This window comes from Gobio gobio (genome assembly GCF_949357685.1).
Source record: "Gobio gobio genome assembly, chromosome: 2".
NCBI classification, from domain to species: domain Eukaryota; kingdom Metazoa; phylum Chordata; class Actinopteri; order Cypriniformes; family Gobionidae; genus Gobio; species Gobio gobio.
In genome coordinates, this window is record NC_137098.1 from 59048786 (window position 1) to 59065112 (window position 16327).

General features: G+C 35.8%; 2 protein-coding genes across 3 annotated transcripts; both read right to left on the reverse strand.

Moving 5' to 3' along the window:
* Positions 1-8717: 8717 nt before the first annotated feature.
* LOC307121198 (uncharacterized protein) lies at positions 8718-10655 on the reverse strand. Of its 2 annotated transcripts, XM_079808694.1 has the most exons (6): positions 10509-10655; positions 10061-10411; positions 9598-9975; positions 9377-9505; positions 9042-9088; positions 8718-8956 (listed from the first exon to the last, which is right to left on the reverse strand). In XM_079808694.1, exons 1-6 carry the CDS (start codon positions 10546-10548, stop codon positions 8825-8827), a joined length of 1077 nt encoding a protein of 358 aa, XP_079664820.1. In that variant the 5' UTR covers positions 10549-10655; the 3' UTR covers positions 8718-8824. The 2 variants fall into 2 exon arrangements, with proteins under 2 accessions (XP_079664820.1, XP_079664819.1); XM_079808693.1 differs by having other exon boundaries at positions 8718-9088; positions 10509-10590.
* A 3083-nt stretch (positions 10656-13738) lies between these two features.
* LOC307121206 (uncharacterized protein) lies at positions 13739-16327 on the reverse strand. Its single transcript, XM_079808722.1, has 6 exons — positions 16266-16327; positions 15776-16132; positions 15550-15600; positions 15307-15459; positions 15066-15097; positions 13739-14336 (listed from the first exon to the last, which is right to left on the reverse strand). The coding sequence occupies exons 1-6, from the start codon at positions 16306-16308 to the stop codon at positions 14229-14231; spliced, it is 744 nt and encodes a 247-aa protein (XP_079664848.1). The 5' UTR covers positions 16309-16327; the 3' UTR covers positions 13739-14228.

A 16327-nucleotide genomic window follows, 5' to 3' on the forward strand; every position in this document is an offset into this window, starting at 1 on the left:
CTGAAGTGACTGCTGATGTTAAAAAGAAAAAAGAAAAAATGAGGAGAGTAACATTTATATTTCTTGTCTATTTGCTTGTCATCTCTTAAATAGCAAACACAAATGATAAAAACTGCTGAGTAGTGCACAGTGAACTCCTTTTCTGGCATCATACTATCGCTCTCCACTTGTGTCCACTTATAGATGTACCTTGTGCCTCAGATTTCCTCTATTTATAAAATACTGCATATACTAGTATAGTGCGTATTAATACTACATTATGGAGGGAAGTGAGCACATTTCAGTCTCTGTGAATTATAAGCTATCCTACTCTTTCTAACAATTTACTAACCTGTTGGAAATATCTCTACAGTGTTATAGAAGCCAAACTCATAGTATAGGTTCCAGTAGTATAGATCCATCCCTTTCAAAGAAAATTTAGCCATGCAAAACTGTAATAATACCTTTTAGTGTTGTTTAGAGTAGTATTCAACGGCCAACTAGCAGTTATGTATGTATGTATGTATACAAATATTTAGAGTATGCTTTCGAGTACGTGTCGTGGTCTGTTCATAGACTTTGTGAATCCTCCTATTCTTATGCAGTTCACAGTTATCGTGGAGTACACGAAAGAAAAGTAGAGGAAAAACTAAGGAGTGTGGTATGTGTGGCAAGCCAAGCGTCTCATGAAAAGTGTACATTTTAGAAACCACGTGTTTAAACACTGATATAGCCGACACACTATTTTTAACAATTGCTCACATAGGTAGATTAGAAAATAGAAAAATATTCTGTGTTAGATGCTTGGGGACCACACTCCTTGTTTTTGAATGTTTGCCATCTATGATTGTCTGTCCGTCTTCATGAAACAGGGTCTCAGGTATTACTCCGTTCCATCAACCTTTTTAGATGTTGGGTTAGAGTTGAACATGTTTGTGGGAGCTTCATATGTCCTTCATATATATCCTGTTCCCTATAAGATTTGTGAAAGTGCACATTTTCAGAATATTATTGACATCTGAATTTGAATCCTTCATAACTTACAATTAGTGTCTCATTTCTAGCTATCGGACTGTAAATATGGCTACAGATAGAATGCTCTTGTAGTATTGCTTTGGGCAACAGGTTTTTAGTTCTGGTTAGTTGTTGTGCTGGTCAATCAAAGCACTTTGATTAAACATCACGCAAAAATACGTGGTTGCTTTCCACCGCCACAATGATAAAAAGTCTAAATGAAAAGACAAGTACTATTTTGTGTTAGTTAGTTAGTTAGTTCTATACGATTGGTAGTGTGGATATGATTTAGTTAGTACTACAAGTGAAGTGAACTACACTGCCCATGCAATGCAAGTAATAACCAGGGCTTGACATTAACACCCGCCAAATGCGGGTGGATTTCAGTTGTGGCGTGTAACACAGTCACTCCTACTAGCCACTTTGGCAGGTTGAATTTTATATACAATATATAGGCCTACATTTTTCAATTGTAGTCTTTTAAAAAGGCATCTGAAATAATAAACTAAGTTTCAATACAAATATATATAGATACTGAAATACTCTCTCTTCTCTCCGACAGCGAGTTGACACACAAATCCACCTCCCCTTCCTCAGTCGTTTCACTTGCTCTGGATGAATATTGTTGGTGCTACATGACTAGAATTCTGCCGTGGGATTGCATGTATTGCGCATAATTTTACTCTTTCCCGCAGATTTTGCGCTCACACCCAAAGTGCGCGCGCATAAAGCCGCCTTTCAGTACTAAATTGAGCTGTTTTTGCTGCTTATAGCGCTTAAACAGTCAAATACACACAAAATAATGACAAAATGCCAGTATTGGCGCGAGTATTCATGTAAACACAGTCAGTTAAGCGTCAGGTCTTAAAGTGACAACAGATTATGAGATCATATTAAAAATATGGCAGTTTTCCCCCATGGTATGGATGTCAAAATTGTGGCCAGTGAAAATGCTGAGTGGCTGGTGAGCAAAAAAAGTTAATGTCAAGCCCTGACTTTGCCTGGGAGTGTTGTGTTTCAAAAGCCATGTAATATGCAGATACTACACTAATCACCTTATAGAGCATTTATAAAACACAAAGAAAAAAAGGTGCTCCTCAGTATATCGGTGCCGCAAAAGAGATGCTTTTTCTGATACATGTTTAATCTTACTCTCTGTGTAGTATAAGTGCGTGTGGATGTGTGGAATAATATGCAGCGCTTGATGTTTAGATTTATATTTATCCAACCGTCCAGACATGGTCAGATGCAGCCTGGGAGTCGGTTTGAGGTCCTCATATAGGGCTCGGTAATGGTTTCATTTGTATGCAAGAGCTGGGTGCTTTTTTACTCACATAGAAGCTCCACGTTAATGTAGCACAACAAACAGTACACAAAGCACACGTTAATGTCCGAGTTGTATACGGCTGCTGTGATCATTGTTGTAATATTTGAGGTTCTGGATGGAGTTTCTGTTAGTCCTTGTGTTGCTGTACGTCTGTCTGAGAGCTATTGTTACAACCCCTCCAATTAACACGTAATCTGTGGGGAAAAAAGAATAGGTAACAGTCTTGCATGTGCTGTTTGTGTTGCTGTGGATTATTTGTCCATGTATGCTTCCCCTTTACGCTCCTTTTCTCGAATGTGTCCCTTTTTACCACCTTTTCCTACCTACAGGGCGACACTGGGCAGTAGGCAACCAAAGAAGGAGAACTTCTCAAAGGGTTCTGAAAAAAAGCTTACAAAGAACATATATTCTGAAATGAAAAAGACATATGCGTATACATATATATACAAATAGCCTATATAAATATATATATATATATGAAGAAATGAAATATATTATTCTGTGTATTTAGGAGACTGAGATACTGCCACTCATCCTTCATTATTGATGTGTGCCAATATGTTATATGACATCTTCAGGTAACCTTTGGCCTTATAGATGTCCTCTGGTAATAAACTATTATATGTATTTCAGAATAATGAAACAGAGTAGCTTCCAATCAGTCATTATGTGGTCAGTCTATATTGTAATGTATGTCGTGTCATTTGGCACTTTACTGTGGACCTATCGGAGCATAGGTAAAATTTCTTATTACTTGGGTAATGTCATATATTTCTGTGTGTTTTATGTGAGGGAAATCTGCCTATGGATACAGATATGTACCTCCAACAGATCATGGCATCCTTTGAGTTGAATTGTAGAGTATAACTATGAGAAAAATATCTAGATTTTAAATCCTGTGCCGGACTAAAAAAAATGTAAAAACGTACAAAAAGAGGAAAATAAACATATATGAAAAGGCATAATTTATTTTAAATCTCATCAATCCTTGAGGCCCTACCTCAGATTTTGTATTTATGTATAGAAATGCAATTTGAATCATAGTATCTTTGCCAATAATACAATAAAAGACCATATTTATCATAAAATGTATAACCTCTTAATCAATAAATAAATGTTAATGTTTTCAACTCCAGTTGTGTTCTTGTATGCCTGAGGTGTTTTTGAGGTGCGCGCACATACAAACTTACACACGCATGACATTGGGTGATGCAAGAAAGACAAAAAGTTGCACTTTGAATGCAAGCAAGTGTGATATTATCTACTTACAGAAAGATCAATCGAGTTGGTCTTGTGCAACCGCTTTGAAAGAAATACCATACCAAGTAGTGTAAAGAGATGTATCTTTGATAATGCACATTGAGGAAATTGGTCAGATGTTTTCATCTAATTTTTATAAGCACTGCGCCCTCCTGCTTTTGAGTGTTTTTCATTGTATGAAACATTATTGATCAAAAACTACTTTCACTCTCTAATGTATTTGAAACAGAAATATTGTATTGAAGCAGTCAATTGATCATAACATTGCTGATTGTTCTAGTTCACAGAATATTAGTTTAAAACTGCCATTTTGCTGTTTAATTGTCAAAAAATATATTCCCTTTCAATTGGTTATACTGTAGGTAATTTCCTTAAAACATATTTCACACTTAAATTATTTCAAATGATCATTTCAAATTCACCAATTCGATTGGTGTCTCTCAGCTCCGTATAATATCTAAGTCTATTATCTTTATTTAATCTATGTTTAGTTTTACTCTGCTTGTAAATGTTAATGCTATGCAGTTCACTTTCTCTGTTTCGGCTTGGATACACACACACACACACACATATACACATATACATACATTAAAATGTGATTTTTAAGCACTGAATAATTTGAAGTATCCTGGTATGTTACTGCCATTATTAGACATGTATTTCTATATTGTGTCAGAAAGTCAATCTTAACTTTATTTTTTAAAAACCCTCATAGTCCTACTTACACATTCACATGCATATGATGTATGATAATTTAGTCCTCTTGAAGACAACACCTTTCTTTAAATGACAAATATTCAAAAAAGTATATGGTTTTGAAAGGGATATAAATTGAGTGTTGATGTGGAGGCTTTGTGCACATTACATGCAACTTTTGCCACATCTTCCTGTCATGTGGTCAAAACTGTCATTTATGTAAAAGAAAGCGTAAAGAGTAAGAGTAAAGAAATCTTTATTGTGCCTGTATATAAGTCATTATTTTTAAAGACTTCATATCACTAAGTTCCAAAAGTTTAAATGTTTAGTAAAATATTAAGCTACATTTGATCACTAATTTCTAGCAAAGTGCCAAAACAAGGGGATCAACAATAATGCAACAAATAATAAAGGAAATTACATCTTTTAAAGATATATGCACATATTGCATGCATTAATGCAGGTTGCTGTGGATTGTATCACTTTACTGGCCTTACTACAAAATCTAAAGTGTCATGGTCAGACTGAGCTTCCTCAAAAATGTAGTTCAAGCATTTTTTAATTTTGAAAACATCAATATTTTTATCCCTTAAAAAACTTTGCTAATCAAAAAGGCATATTTAAACATTTGTATTTTTTTTTTGTGAACATAAAATTTCTTAAAGGTCCCATGGCATAAAATTTTCATTTTATGAGGTTTTTCAACATTAATATGAGTTCCCCTAGCCTGAATATTGTCCCCAAGTGGATAGAAATGTTGATCGGTGTAAACCCGAGTTCTGGCTGTCTTTCTCTGCCTTTGAGAAAATGACAGGCCAGACGAGCCAATCCTGAAGTCTCCTGGTTTGACGTCCAAGCAGGAACGGTTTCCTCCCTTTCCTCCGCCCAGAGAATCTGGCACGCCCATGCAGACGCTCGAGAGATCATGGCTTGTGAATGAGTGAACGCTGGCAGTTTCTCAGTGTTTGGATGTACAACATGAAAACAGAAGTCTTTTTTCAGTTCCTTCTGATCTGTGAGCAGTGATTTCTTATGTGTAGCTAATTATTTATTATTCGTGCACACGCAGCGGCTTCTCTCTCTCTCTCCCGGTGTTTTCGTGTTTTCTATCTTGTGAGTCAGTGTTTTTGTACGTCCTCGTCGCGTCTATCTGTTCTAAAATGTGCATACAGTCGTTTCTGCTCAACATCAGCAGAGTCACATCTTTAGAGATAAACCTCACACACGCCGAAGCTCGGGCTGCACTGGCCGGTCGGCCTTCAACATCCCCGACCCCCAGTACTGCATCTGGCCCACAGCGGAGGCACCAAACGCAGCGCGAGATTAAGTGGAAGGGGGTAAGCGTGAGCATATCCGGGCTAGGCTAGCCAGCTATCCCCACAATAAACTGGATTACATTCGATTAATGCTGTTGTGTCTTTGTTTGCGCTGTGTACTCAATGCGCGTCACTGACGCTTTTCATGTGATAGGAACATATCTAAAAATAATGCTATTATCAACACTTACTCGTAACTCGTTCATCTCGCTGTAATGGTACTTTGCATGTGTTACAAAGTTGGTAATAATGATGAAGACGGACTCGGTGTGACTGGGACTCGTGTTTATTCAGAACTCTCAGATACAAACACAATAAACTCGCGCTGACAGCGCTGACAGCGCTCTTATAACTCAGTAGTTACTATAAATAACTTTGTTAGCAATCGCTGAGCTCAGTCTCTGGTACATTAGTGATGTCCGGTTCGCGAACGATCTTTCATTTGAACCGGTTCTTTTTAGTGAACCGAATCAGTTCACCAAATCGGACTGAATCGTTCTAAACGGTTCGCGTCTCCAGTCAGCGCTGATCCATAATTTACTAAAGTTACTAACTTTCTGACATGAGTGACAGCCCCTCCGACTAGAAATAGACTAATAACCTGAAGTATATGCTGTAACTAAAACAGTTCACTGAACTGAGACGTACTGACAGAACTGATGTGAAGTGAACTCAGGTCCATCCGTCTCTCTGTCAGCAGCCCGTGCCTTGTAGACCTCGTTAAACCACGCCCCCTCCGCTCATTTCAAATGCAAAGATGTCAGCCAATCACAACAGTGGGCGTTTTTACTGAAGTCTCACAGCAGACACGCCTCTTGAAGCAGGGCATTCAGCCACAGGGCAAACAGCAGTATAGAAAAAATGCCTTTTATTTCTAAACTATGACATTTTATGATGTAAAAATCATACTAACAATATAAGTAAACCTCAGGAAACATTATAAAATAATATAAAGATGCCATGCCATGGGACCTTTAATGCCTTAAAATAGCTTGAATGTCTTGGACCTCCACTTATTCACATCAGCTCATACTACCTGATCCACGCGGTCAACATAAGAAATTTTAATTCAGCCAATCCATAGTTTTCAGTCGCGGAGCCTTGGAGGGCAAAACCACCATAGAACTCCATAGAACTACAGCACAAGCCTGTCAAATTTTCATCTTAAAACAAAAATATGTGAACAAGATGCACGTTTTGGGCACTTATGATCCACAGCAACTGCTGCAGTATTTCAACCACTGAAAACAGCGGGACGTTTTTAAAACGCTTAACGTGAAAACACTATAGGGTGAGCTGCACCAATAAGGTTTCAATTACGCAGAGTTTGAAGGATTTCTTAATTTTAAACAGAGATTAAAAACCGTTATAGAGCTGATCAAGCCGCAGACGGAGGTGAACTGAAGACAGGCTAAAGAATCCTTAGTGCAACCCACCCTTAAACTGCCGTAATGTACTAAAAAGGTGATATTAAAAGATCAAATTCAGTTTACACCTTTTTGATGATGCATACTATATACAGGCGAGTAGATGAGGCAAGAATATGAACACAACGCATTTTCTTTATAATGGGTTTCGATGGGGAAAACACCTAAAGAGATAAACCTCGTGTTGCACTAATATTCTGTGTTCATCTGCTTTCCTGTACAAAGTATGCAACATCAATAAGGTGTATATTGAATTTGGTATTTTTATATTACTGTCTTACCGCATTAATACTGACTACAAACCTGGGAAAAAACGACTGGCGGGCAATGGAGGAGAGCCTTGTTTTGCCCTCCAGTTGGGCGTTCCTATAAGCGTGTGACGACACGTGAAAACTATGAATACTGTATGTTTGAACAGGAAACTGATTCAGGAGAAGAGGAATTATACAGGGGGTGTGTCTCAATCAGCCTCTAGTTCAGTAGTCAGGGCACTGATCAGGACATAAGTCAATGGGCTGACTCCCTGCCTGATCAGTGCCCTGACTACTGAACTAGAGGCTGATTGAGACACACCCAGGTTCTTTCCCACCGGCTGTGAGGTGAAAATAACTACCAAGATTTTGTGCTTAATCTCGGCGTCATCATTTTGAATAGGTGACCTCTAGCGGCAAAAAACGACATAGTGTCCCTTTAAGTCTTCTGACATCATTCATGGTTCGCTCAATATTAATTTACATATCAAACTCCCCAAAGAAATTCTCTCACTGGCTGCCACTTGTCAATAATTTCAGATTTATTCACCTTTATTTGGACCTCTAGTACAAAGATAACATTTAGCATAGACCTTAGCAAAGACTTTGACCTCAGTCAGGGCAGCGCTATATTTAAATTGACAGGAATGAAAACGAGGCTGTGAGGGTTAAGATCCAGTGCATTCAGTGGATTGTACTGTTGTTTAACAACAATTGAAAAAAAACCTTTCAGGAGACAGACAGTCCATAAAAAAGTTTTAAAATTTGTGAGTTGTGAAAATTGTGATCTTCTAGGACATTTGTGTGCGTGCATGCCATACGTCTATCCCATACAGCCCTGTTAAATTCAATATAGCGACTAACCTGGCTAAGGTCAATGGGTCTATAAATGAGGCTGAATTGAAAACATTTTAGTTCTTGAATCGCATTTTAATACATACTGCTTAACCATTGCAATTTCGATTCTCAACAGCAGGGGGAGTTAAATACACAAGCGTCATCAAAGCAACTTCACATTCCAGTGAAATCCTGCTTAAAACATTGCTTAAATGTAAAAAAAATATATTTTTATTTTTTTATACATGCATGCGTGTTTAGGTTCAGGTTATCAGCGCAAAAAAAAAGCCTGCTAGGCTACTGTAACTAAGTGGCCATGAACTAAGAGGGCAGATTTCTTCTTATTAGGGGCCATGCATTGTTTAGCCCGGTTGTATTTTGCCCCTCTTAGTCACAAACATAGTATATTACGATATTTCAGTTTTGTTTCTATGATCATTATTTCAAATTTCTTTGTGAAAGAATAAGGCTGTCAGCAACTAAAAACACCTTTTTATAATGTTTTCCCAGAACCTAATGTTTCTTGAGGAATCATTGAGTGTTTGTAACTGGTAGGCCTGTTGTGGATGATAATAGGATCACTGTGGTATAAAAAGACAAAATCTTTTCTAAGACAACAGCATTCGTTTTATTAGAGCTCACAACAGCATTCAGATACATAAAACACAACCAACACATAGGACAATATTACTTTAATTTAAATGTTAAATCACAGAATTATGATTTGATATTGTAGCCTGTAGAGGCTGAGTACACTACATTTGAGCATGAGCTTCTTTCAGTCTCGTGTCTGTTTGAGTTTCTTCCAGGGAAATATACCGCTGCGTAGCTTATCTCCTCTGGTACACCCTAAAACCAGTACCAAAGTACTCTCAATACACATAGCTAAATTAATAAAACATAAACTATTAGGAGAACAAGGATTACATTTTACCTCATTAGCAGAAGATGAAGAAAGTGTTGTTTGTAATGGCCTGGTTTCTGCAAAGAGTATGAACTTTCTTTTTAGTTGCAGTTTTGATATGTTAATATGTACATGTATGCAGATAAAATAATCAAACCTCTCTCAATAACATCTCAATAATAAAATAAACATTTCATTATATTTTACAATACAACATTTAAATTCAGGTCGATTCAATCTCATCTTTTTGACTGTTATACTTTTTTATGTCATATAATCAGTTATTATAAGTTAAGCTCTAAAAATCAACATTATCACACAACATGGTTTTAAATATTCTTAAAATGCAAATGCAAATGGCTTACCAGAAAATGTTTCTTGTCGTTTTTGTGCTCTCTTACATAGAAGGATAGCGATGATCACCAAGCACAATATATTTGTTGCTACCAAAAGTGGGACCTTTAAGTCAGTCCAGGCCAACTTGGAAATTGGTTCTAAGATTTTTAAAAAATCGAAATATTCAAATTGCATTTAAAATGATTTGATGTATCATGTATGTGTACATATATATATATATATTACTCACCTCCAATTTCAAGCCTACTTCCATTCCCAAACAGTATCTGTCCACACATGGCCACAGCGCAGTAGTAAGTCCCAGAGTCGGTTAAACTGAGGTTCCTCTTGGGGAGATTGTAGATACAAGACTGTGTATGGGAGTCTCTCTCAGAGCTCGTCTTGCATTGATCATTTCTGTTTCCATGCTTGTATATGATTCCTGGATGTGCATCTCCTGATTCTTGTCTAAACCAGTAGATGCTGTGATTTCCTACACATCTTTCAGTGAGAACAGTGCAGTGAAGATTCACTGAGTCTCCTGGGTTAAACTCGTGCTCATTTACCCCAGTACTCGAACCCATTACAGACAAAAACTGTTGAATATGATGCTCTCTTGTATTTTCCCCTGAAATGAGAAAACGTTAAGGATTAAACATTATATATGTTAAATTATATAACTTTTTATAAATTGTTTTGCTAGGTTTACTTACCTTTATAGTTTAAAAACAGCCCATTACTAAAAGTTATAAGATCGTAGTCACGGGTACCACAATAATAGATCCCAGTATCTGATGCCTTTAATTCTTTTATAGTTAAAGCAAAATAATGATTTGTCTTTATAGCTGTCAATCTTGTTTCGTTCTTGAAGTCTCCATAAAACGTTGGTGTTGAAGAGTCAGCATAGAGACTGAGGATGCATGTTGGAGCTTCTCCCAGAGATTGCTTGAACCAGGAGAAATTCTCGTGTTTTTCAGATATCAAGCACTCTAAAGTTATAGTTTCGCCTGCAGCAAATGTCTCCAGGACTTTCTTTTGAACGACAGCAGCAGATGTGATGAATCCTGAGAAGAAAAAGCACAAGCAGGACCATCAGAGCATTCATAAATATAAGGTAAGATTATCTTTGCAGAACATATCTCTCTTCCAGAGCAAACACACCTGTCCTAAAGAGTTGAAAAAATATCAGAAGTTTAAACATAGTTGAGTTCCTCTGTGCATTTGGCAACGTCTGGAGCGTTTGTAAGATGTGTGGGTGAGAAACGCCTAGGTTTAGAGGAGCCAAGCCTTGTCTTTCTGATTTAGATTTAGTCTGGGTCTGATTGGCTGTTGTCATTTTTCCATTCAGGCTGTCTGACCAAAGACGTTTAGCATGTGATGTGGCTTATCTTTTGTTCTTATGCTCATGATTGGAGTCTGTGAATCTGGGTCTGGTGTAATGATTGACTGGTAATATTTCACTCTTGTGAGTCATATTTTCAGCCGTTTTTGACCTTTTATTTTCTTTATTTCTTTGTTGCACAGCAAGCTAAAAACAAACAAACAGGTCCAGTGTTATTTGATCAGCCATATTTGATAACTAGTTTCAATAACATCATACTCACAATTTAAAATACCATATGTAGTAGATAGTGTAACTTAGAAGAACAATGTCTTTATAGGAAACATTTGAATTTTGTCATTGTTCTTCTTATAGTTCATCCAGTCGTGAAAAATTCAGCCACACTTGGACACACTTTGCATGTTTTTTGTGCCTATTTGATTATTTAAAGGCACAATATGTACGATTTTTGGATTAAAATATCCGAAAACCACTAGAACAGTGTTATATATTTTGTTGACTTGTGTACTTATATTATCCCAAATGTTTCCAATAATGTTTAAATCCAGAGAAATAAGCAATTTTAACCAGGACACGGCGTTTGTCCGTGCATCGCCTGTCAATGGCATCATATCTGCGTTACCCTCGATTTCCGGTTTTATTTTGTAGAAACCATGGACAAACAAAATACTTTAATATATCATGTGTTTTATTAGGGGGGTGAGCAATTGTTTGGATACAGCTATATGGATACAGGTAAATGATCTTTTAGCATGTTAAAGTACAATACCCTCTTTGTACGTGGCACATTTTGAACCACTGGATTAAAAAAAACATGCATGATGATTCAGTATAATATAAAGATTCTAACAAGATTCTGGACAAACTCTAAACATAGCCATATCACAAGTGTCTGTGCTTTGCTTTGACGTTTAGGTTTCACTGCAATACGATGATGTATGGAAACTTTTACCCACAGAGGCCTAAGCGTGCTTAAGTCTGCTTGTTTGTTTTGTTACTTTCAGAAACAAAGGGTGACCACAACCTGAACGCTGTGGATTGAATTCATTGTCTTATATATATATATAGTGGCATAAGTCTGTTTCCGAAACCATTAGTCAACATGTGAAAGGAACTAACGTGTGGTATGCATGCAGTTGCAGACTTTAACAGTGAATTGTGAAAAAATTGCATTGACTTTGAGCCTTCAACACAATACTACAAATAAGACCTAGAACTATATTAAAGCACAATATGGTGCTTGCTTACAAGCGAAGGAATCACGTTTCAGTACTGCACAGTGGTAAACAATTGATTATGCATTCAGAGAAATATTGTTGAAAAGTCTGTAAAAATAAGTCCCAATGTACTGTTAATTTGTTTTACGTATTGATTTTTTTGCAGGTGTTTACCTGTTTTTTGAATTATGCATTGTGTTGTGTTTTAGGATTAATGAGCTTGGCCTGGGAAATGATACACTATGATGGAACAATGACATTCCCTGAAAGCCAACAGAAATCAATAATAAAAAAAAAAATTATATATATATATATATATATATATATATATATATATATATATATATATATATATATATATATATATATATATATATAATTCAATTCAAATTTATTTGTATAGCGCTTTTCACAATACACATTGTTTCAAAGCAGCTTTACAGAAAGTGCATTTCATAAATGTACATTGAAAAATGTTAGAAAGAGAATGTTAAAGAAAAATGTTAGAAAAAGTTAATCAATCATGTATTAATTTAGGCCATAACAACGCTGGCGTTGAGTCGTCTCTTCACAGGCGTCGAGTCGTCTCATCACAGGTGTTGGGGCATCTGAAGTCTCCATGAGAGGCTGGATACAAACTGGAGCTGACAAACTAGTTACCTCGGGACTAGTGTCCCGAGATAACAACAGAAAAGCAGATGGGAAATAATTAGCATAGCTGCTGTTCAGAATATTCATGCTTTTGATCCGATTTAACTGTAGTATAAAACGTATTTATAATGTGAATGCTTGGCTAAAGAGATGCGTCTTTAGTCTAGTTTTAAACTGGGACAGCGAGTCTGAACCTCTAACAATATCAGGAAGACTATTCCAGAGTTTAGGAGCTAAATGTGAAAATGCCCTCCCTCCTTTAGTGGATTTAGATATCCTAGGAATGACCAGAAGCCTCGAGTTTAGTGATCTTAAAGAGCGCGATTGATTGTAGGGCGATAGAAGATCCGTTAAATACACTGGAGCTAAACCATTTAGGGCTTTATAGGTCAGTAGCAATACTTTGTAATTGATACGGAACTTAATAGGTAACCAGTGTAGAGATGATAAAATTGGTGTTATATGATCGTATTTTCTTGACCTAGTAAGAACTCTAGCAGCTGCGTTTTGGACTAACTGTAGCTTGTTTATTGATGATACAGGACAACCAGCTAAGCATTACAGTAATCTAGTCTCGAGGTCATGGATGCATGAACTAACTTTTCTGCATCAGAAATAGATAGCATGTTACGTAGCTTATTAGATAATTATATTAGTTATATATATTAGTTAAAATAAGGCTGTCAATCAATACACTGCATCTGAATGCAAGCAGATCTATAAGAAATTAAATATAACCATTGTGGTCTTGAATTTAGTGTCATAATTAATTTCACTTCTCTTTAGTTGTAATTTAGCACTGACCTCTTAAATTCTTAACACTGTAAAATAATTTCATTTCTGACAAAGATTAGCATTATTTTAATTAAATATTTTTGTATTTTCATTACTGTTTCATAATCAAATTCTCAAGTACATATTTTAAAAAAATTATAATAATAATTTGTCTGTGACTTGTCACCTCACTTCTAAACAAGGGGCATTTTGTCTGTGGTTCTGGAAAGTAGTGTGAAAGGCTTGTAGTGTGAATGTGTTGTGTGGTTTAGCTGCAGTGAGGGGTGTGAGAGATGAGCCGGGGGTCAGTCTCGTGAGTGGAAAACAGTCAAACTGTGACCCACCCACTGACTTGCAGACATTTAAGAAAACGTTTTATATGATATTTTTAATTTTTATTATTATTTGCATGGTCTACACACAATGTTTTCTAAATGTTAATCATGATCAGGCCACTGCTGCCGCTCACAAAGTACTACATTGTTGTGAAATGTGTGCATGGATATAATCATAACAATTTATGTTTTGATGTGTATTTTCAGTTTTGTCATCTGGTCCGCTGAAGTTCCCCTCAGCACGTCTCATTCTACACTGAAAAGCTTCTTCCTGTCAAGGTCTGTATAGGAAATGATATCATTTTCAACCCTGCCTCTTCTGTAAGGGCCTGGTTGTATCTTCATGATACAGTATATAAACATATCTAAATTAAAGTTCTTAGTAGAACTTACACATGATTTCACAACTTTTATTGCATCAAAAATACTAAATATTGCAAGCTCACATACACTTTAAATTTATGGTATTAGCAATAGCATATACATATTAGCGTCTTGATTAAAAATACAGCTTGTAAACACAACAGTAGACTACAATATTTGACCATTTGTCATTGTTGGATTATCTAGTAGCAGAATACACAACATCTGTATCCTCAGCATGTCTGGCTGCTCTTCTGGTTTTCTGCTTTGAGAACTGTAGAGCAGCATACAATGTTGACTGAGGCTCCTGCAACACATCCAAAGATGCATTTAACAACAGAGATGTTTTATATATATATAATTTTTTTATTTTTCACATTCAAAAAATGAATTCAAACTTGTAGCCTACAGAAGAAAATCATAAGCAAAACAACAATATACAAACAGACTTATTAGCATTAGAATACATTTTATGACATTAGAATTTCTAATTCATTGCTGATTCTAATGTTGGGGACAGTTGGGAATCAGTCAGGGAATGTGAGCTGATATTGTTGCTGCTTTATACCCCACACATAAAGCATGCAGGATACTTTATACCCAAGCCTTACTTTAGTACTTTTTTAGTTTCATTTTTTGCTTTATTTTTACTTTTAAGAATGAACCATATTTCATTTCCCTAAGACAGACTGATATTTCAGCCAAAAGTTGGAATGGATTGTCACACAAAAATGGTTAGAGAAAAGAGAAGTAGGCCTGCAGGACATATGCAAAATTATACAGAGAAACATACCATATTTAACCTAAATAATGTTAGACATAAAAGGAATAGTGAATAACACTTTAAATAGCAGATATTTACGTATTTAAAATGTAATTGTACACCAGTCAACCTCTTAAATTTCTGTATTCTTTACAATAATTTTTACCAATGCATACTGTATAGTTGTAAATGATATACAGGCATTTGCTTTTTATTTTTTTAGATTGTTCTACATTCAGAGAATGGAAATGTTTATTTTAGCAATAAGTTTACCTCATGATGTTGTGTTACATGCCAATCAGCATCTGCAACAACAGAAAAAAAGACAGTTTAGCTGTTTTTTAATTTACAGTTGTTTTCCCATTATAATTTACGTTAAAGATACTTGCTGTTTTTTGTTATTAACGTATTACTCTATGATATTACTTAAATGATTTCACTACACAGTTATTTGCCATTTGCGTCTATACAAAGTAAGTAAATCTCTTGAACGGAAAAGATGTAGAACTGTTACCTTTTCCCTGTGTTTTTCTGTTCTGTTTCTTAATGATGACTATTAAGACCAGAATGATGATGAGAATAACAATAATACCACCAAAAATAAAGGTCAGTTTATAAAAGATGTTGTCGGAACAGTCTTGTGTAGAAACCGGGCTCTCCTTGAGATCTGTTAAAAGTAAATCACATTTTACTCTAACAAAATACCGTTTAGATAAAGCATTATTGTGTATGAATGTTATGAGTACTTAACATTCACCTTTATTTGAAACTTCTGTTTCATTTTGCACTGGTTTAACACACTCACTCTCTGCACAATAAATTAAGACTTGAAATGAGTCTATTAAATATTAAAACAGTCATATTAAAACAACTTATACACACATAAGTAGTGATCTGGAAAAAAATAAGTAATTTTATATAGTTCTACTAGACCTTAAGCAAGAAATTGCTCTATAGCAGTGGTATTGGTAAAGAAAAATTACCTTTAATGGCTAGGTGTGTTCCATCACCAAATGTTATTCCCCAAGTGAACCAACCACAGTAATACAGGCCAGAATCAGAAATATCCACATTTAAAATACTTAGGGAGGTGTTTTTGGTGTTTAGAGACATCAGCAGATGATCTTGTTGAAAACCATTGAAATATGTTAAATGTAGTTCCTTAAGCTGGTAGGTTATCATCATGTATACAATGGCAAGAGGTACAGAACTGTTTGTTTGCTTGAACCAATGTATGTTCTGTCCAGTGTCTGCTGTGTGTTGGCACCAAATAGTAACATTATCTCCTGGTCGAGCTGACGTATAAGCTGTCTGAGATGATTCTACAACTGTAAGCAAACCTAAAACCCACAGAGGAATAATAAATGTTTTTATATTTTAATTTAACATACAAGAAAATAATGTCGCAAAACACACCTTTTAAAGCGTACACCTTATTAATCTTGAATTAATTATTAAATCAGTAATACTTACCCATGCCACAGATCAGCAGCGCTGAAATTATTATATGAACCATCGCTGTACAGAATCAGACT

Coding starts and splice junctions, on each gene's coding strand:
- LOC307121198 (XM_079808693.1), bottom strand. CDS start 10,548: ATGTTTAAACTTCTGATATTTTTTCAACTCTTTAGGACAG. Junction 10,412..10,508: donor TTTTCAACTCTTTAGGACAG/GTGTGTTTGCTC, acceptor TTTTCTTCTCAG/GATTCATCACATCTGCTGCT. Junction 9,506..9,597: donor AAGTAGGCTTGAAATTGGAG/GTGAGTAATATA, acceptor TAAAAATCTTAG/AACCAATTTCCAAGTTGGCC.
- LOC307121206 (XM_079808722.1), bottom strand. CDS start 16,308: ATGGTTCATATAATAATTTCAGCGCTGCTGATCTGTGGCATGG. Junction 15,601..15,775: donor AACACACCTAGCCATTAAAG/GTAATTTTTCTT, acceptor TTTATTGTGCAG/AGAGTGAGTGTGTTAAACCA. Junction 14,337..15,065: donor ATGTAACACAACATCATGAG/GTAAACTTATTG, acceptor GATGTGTTGCAG/GAGCCTCAGTCAACATTGTA.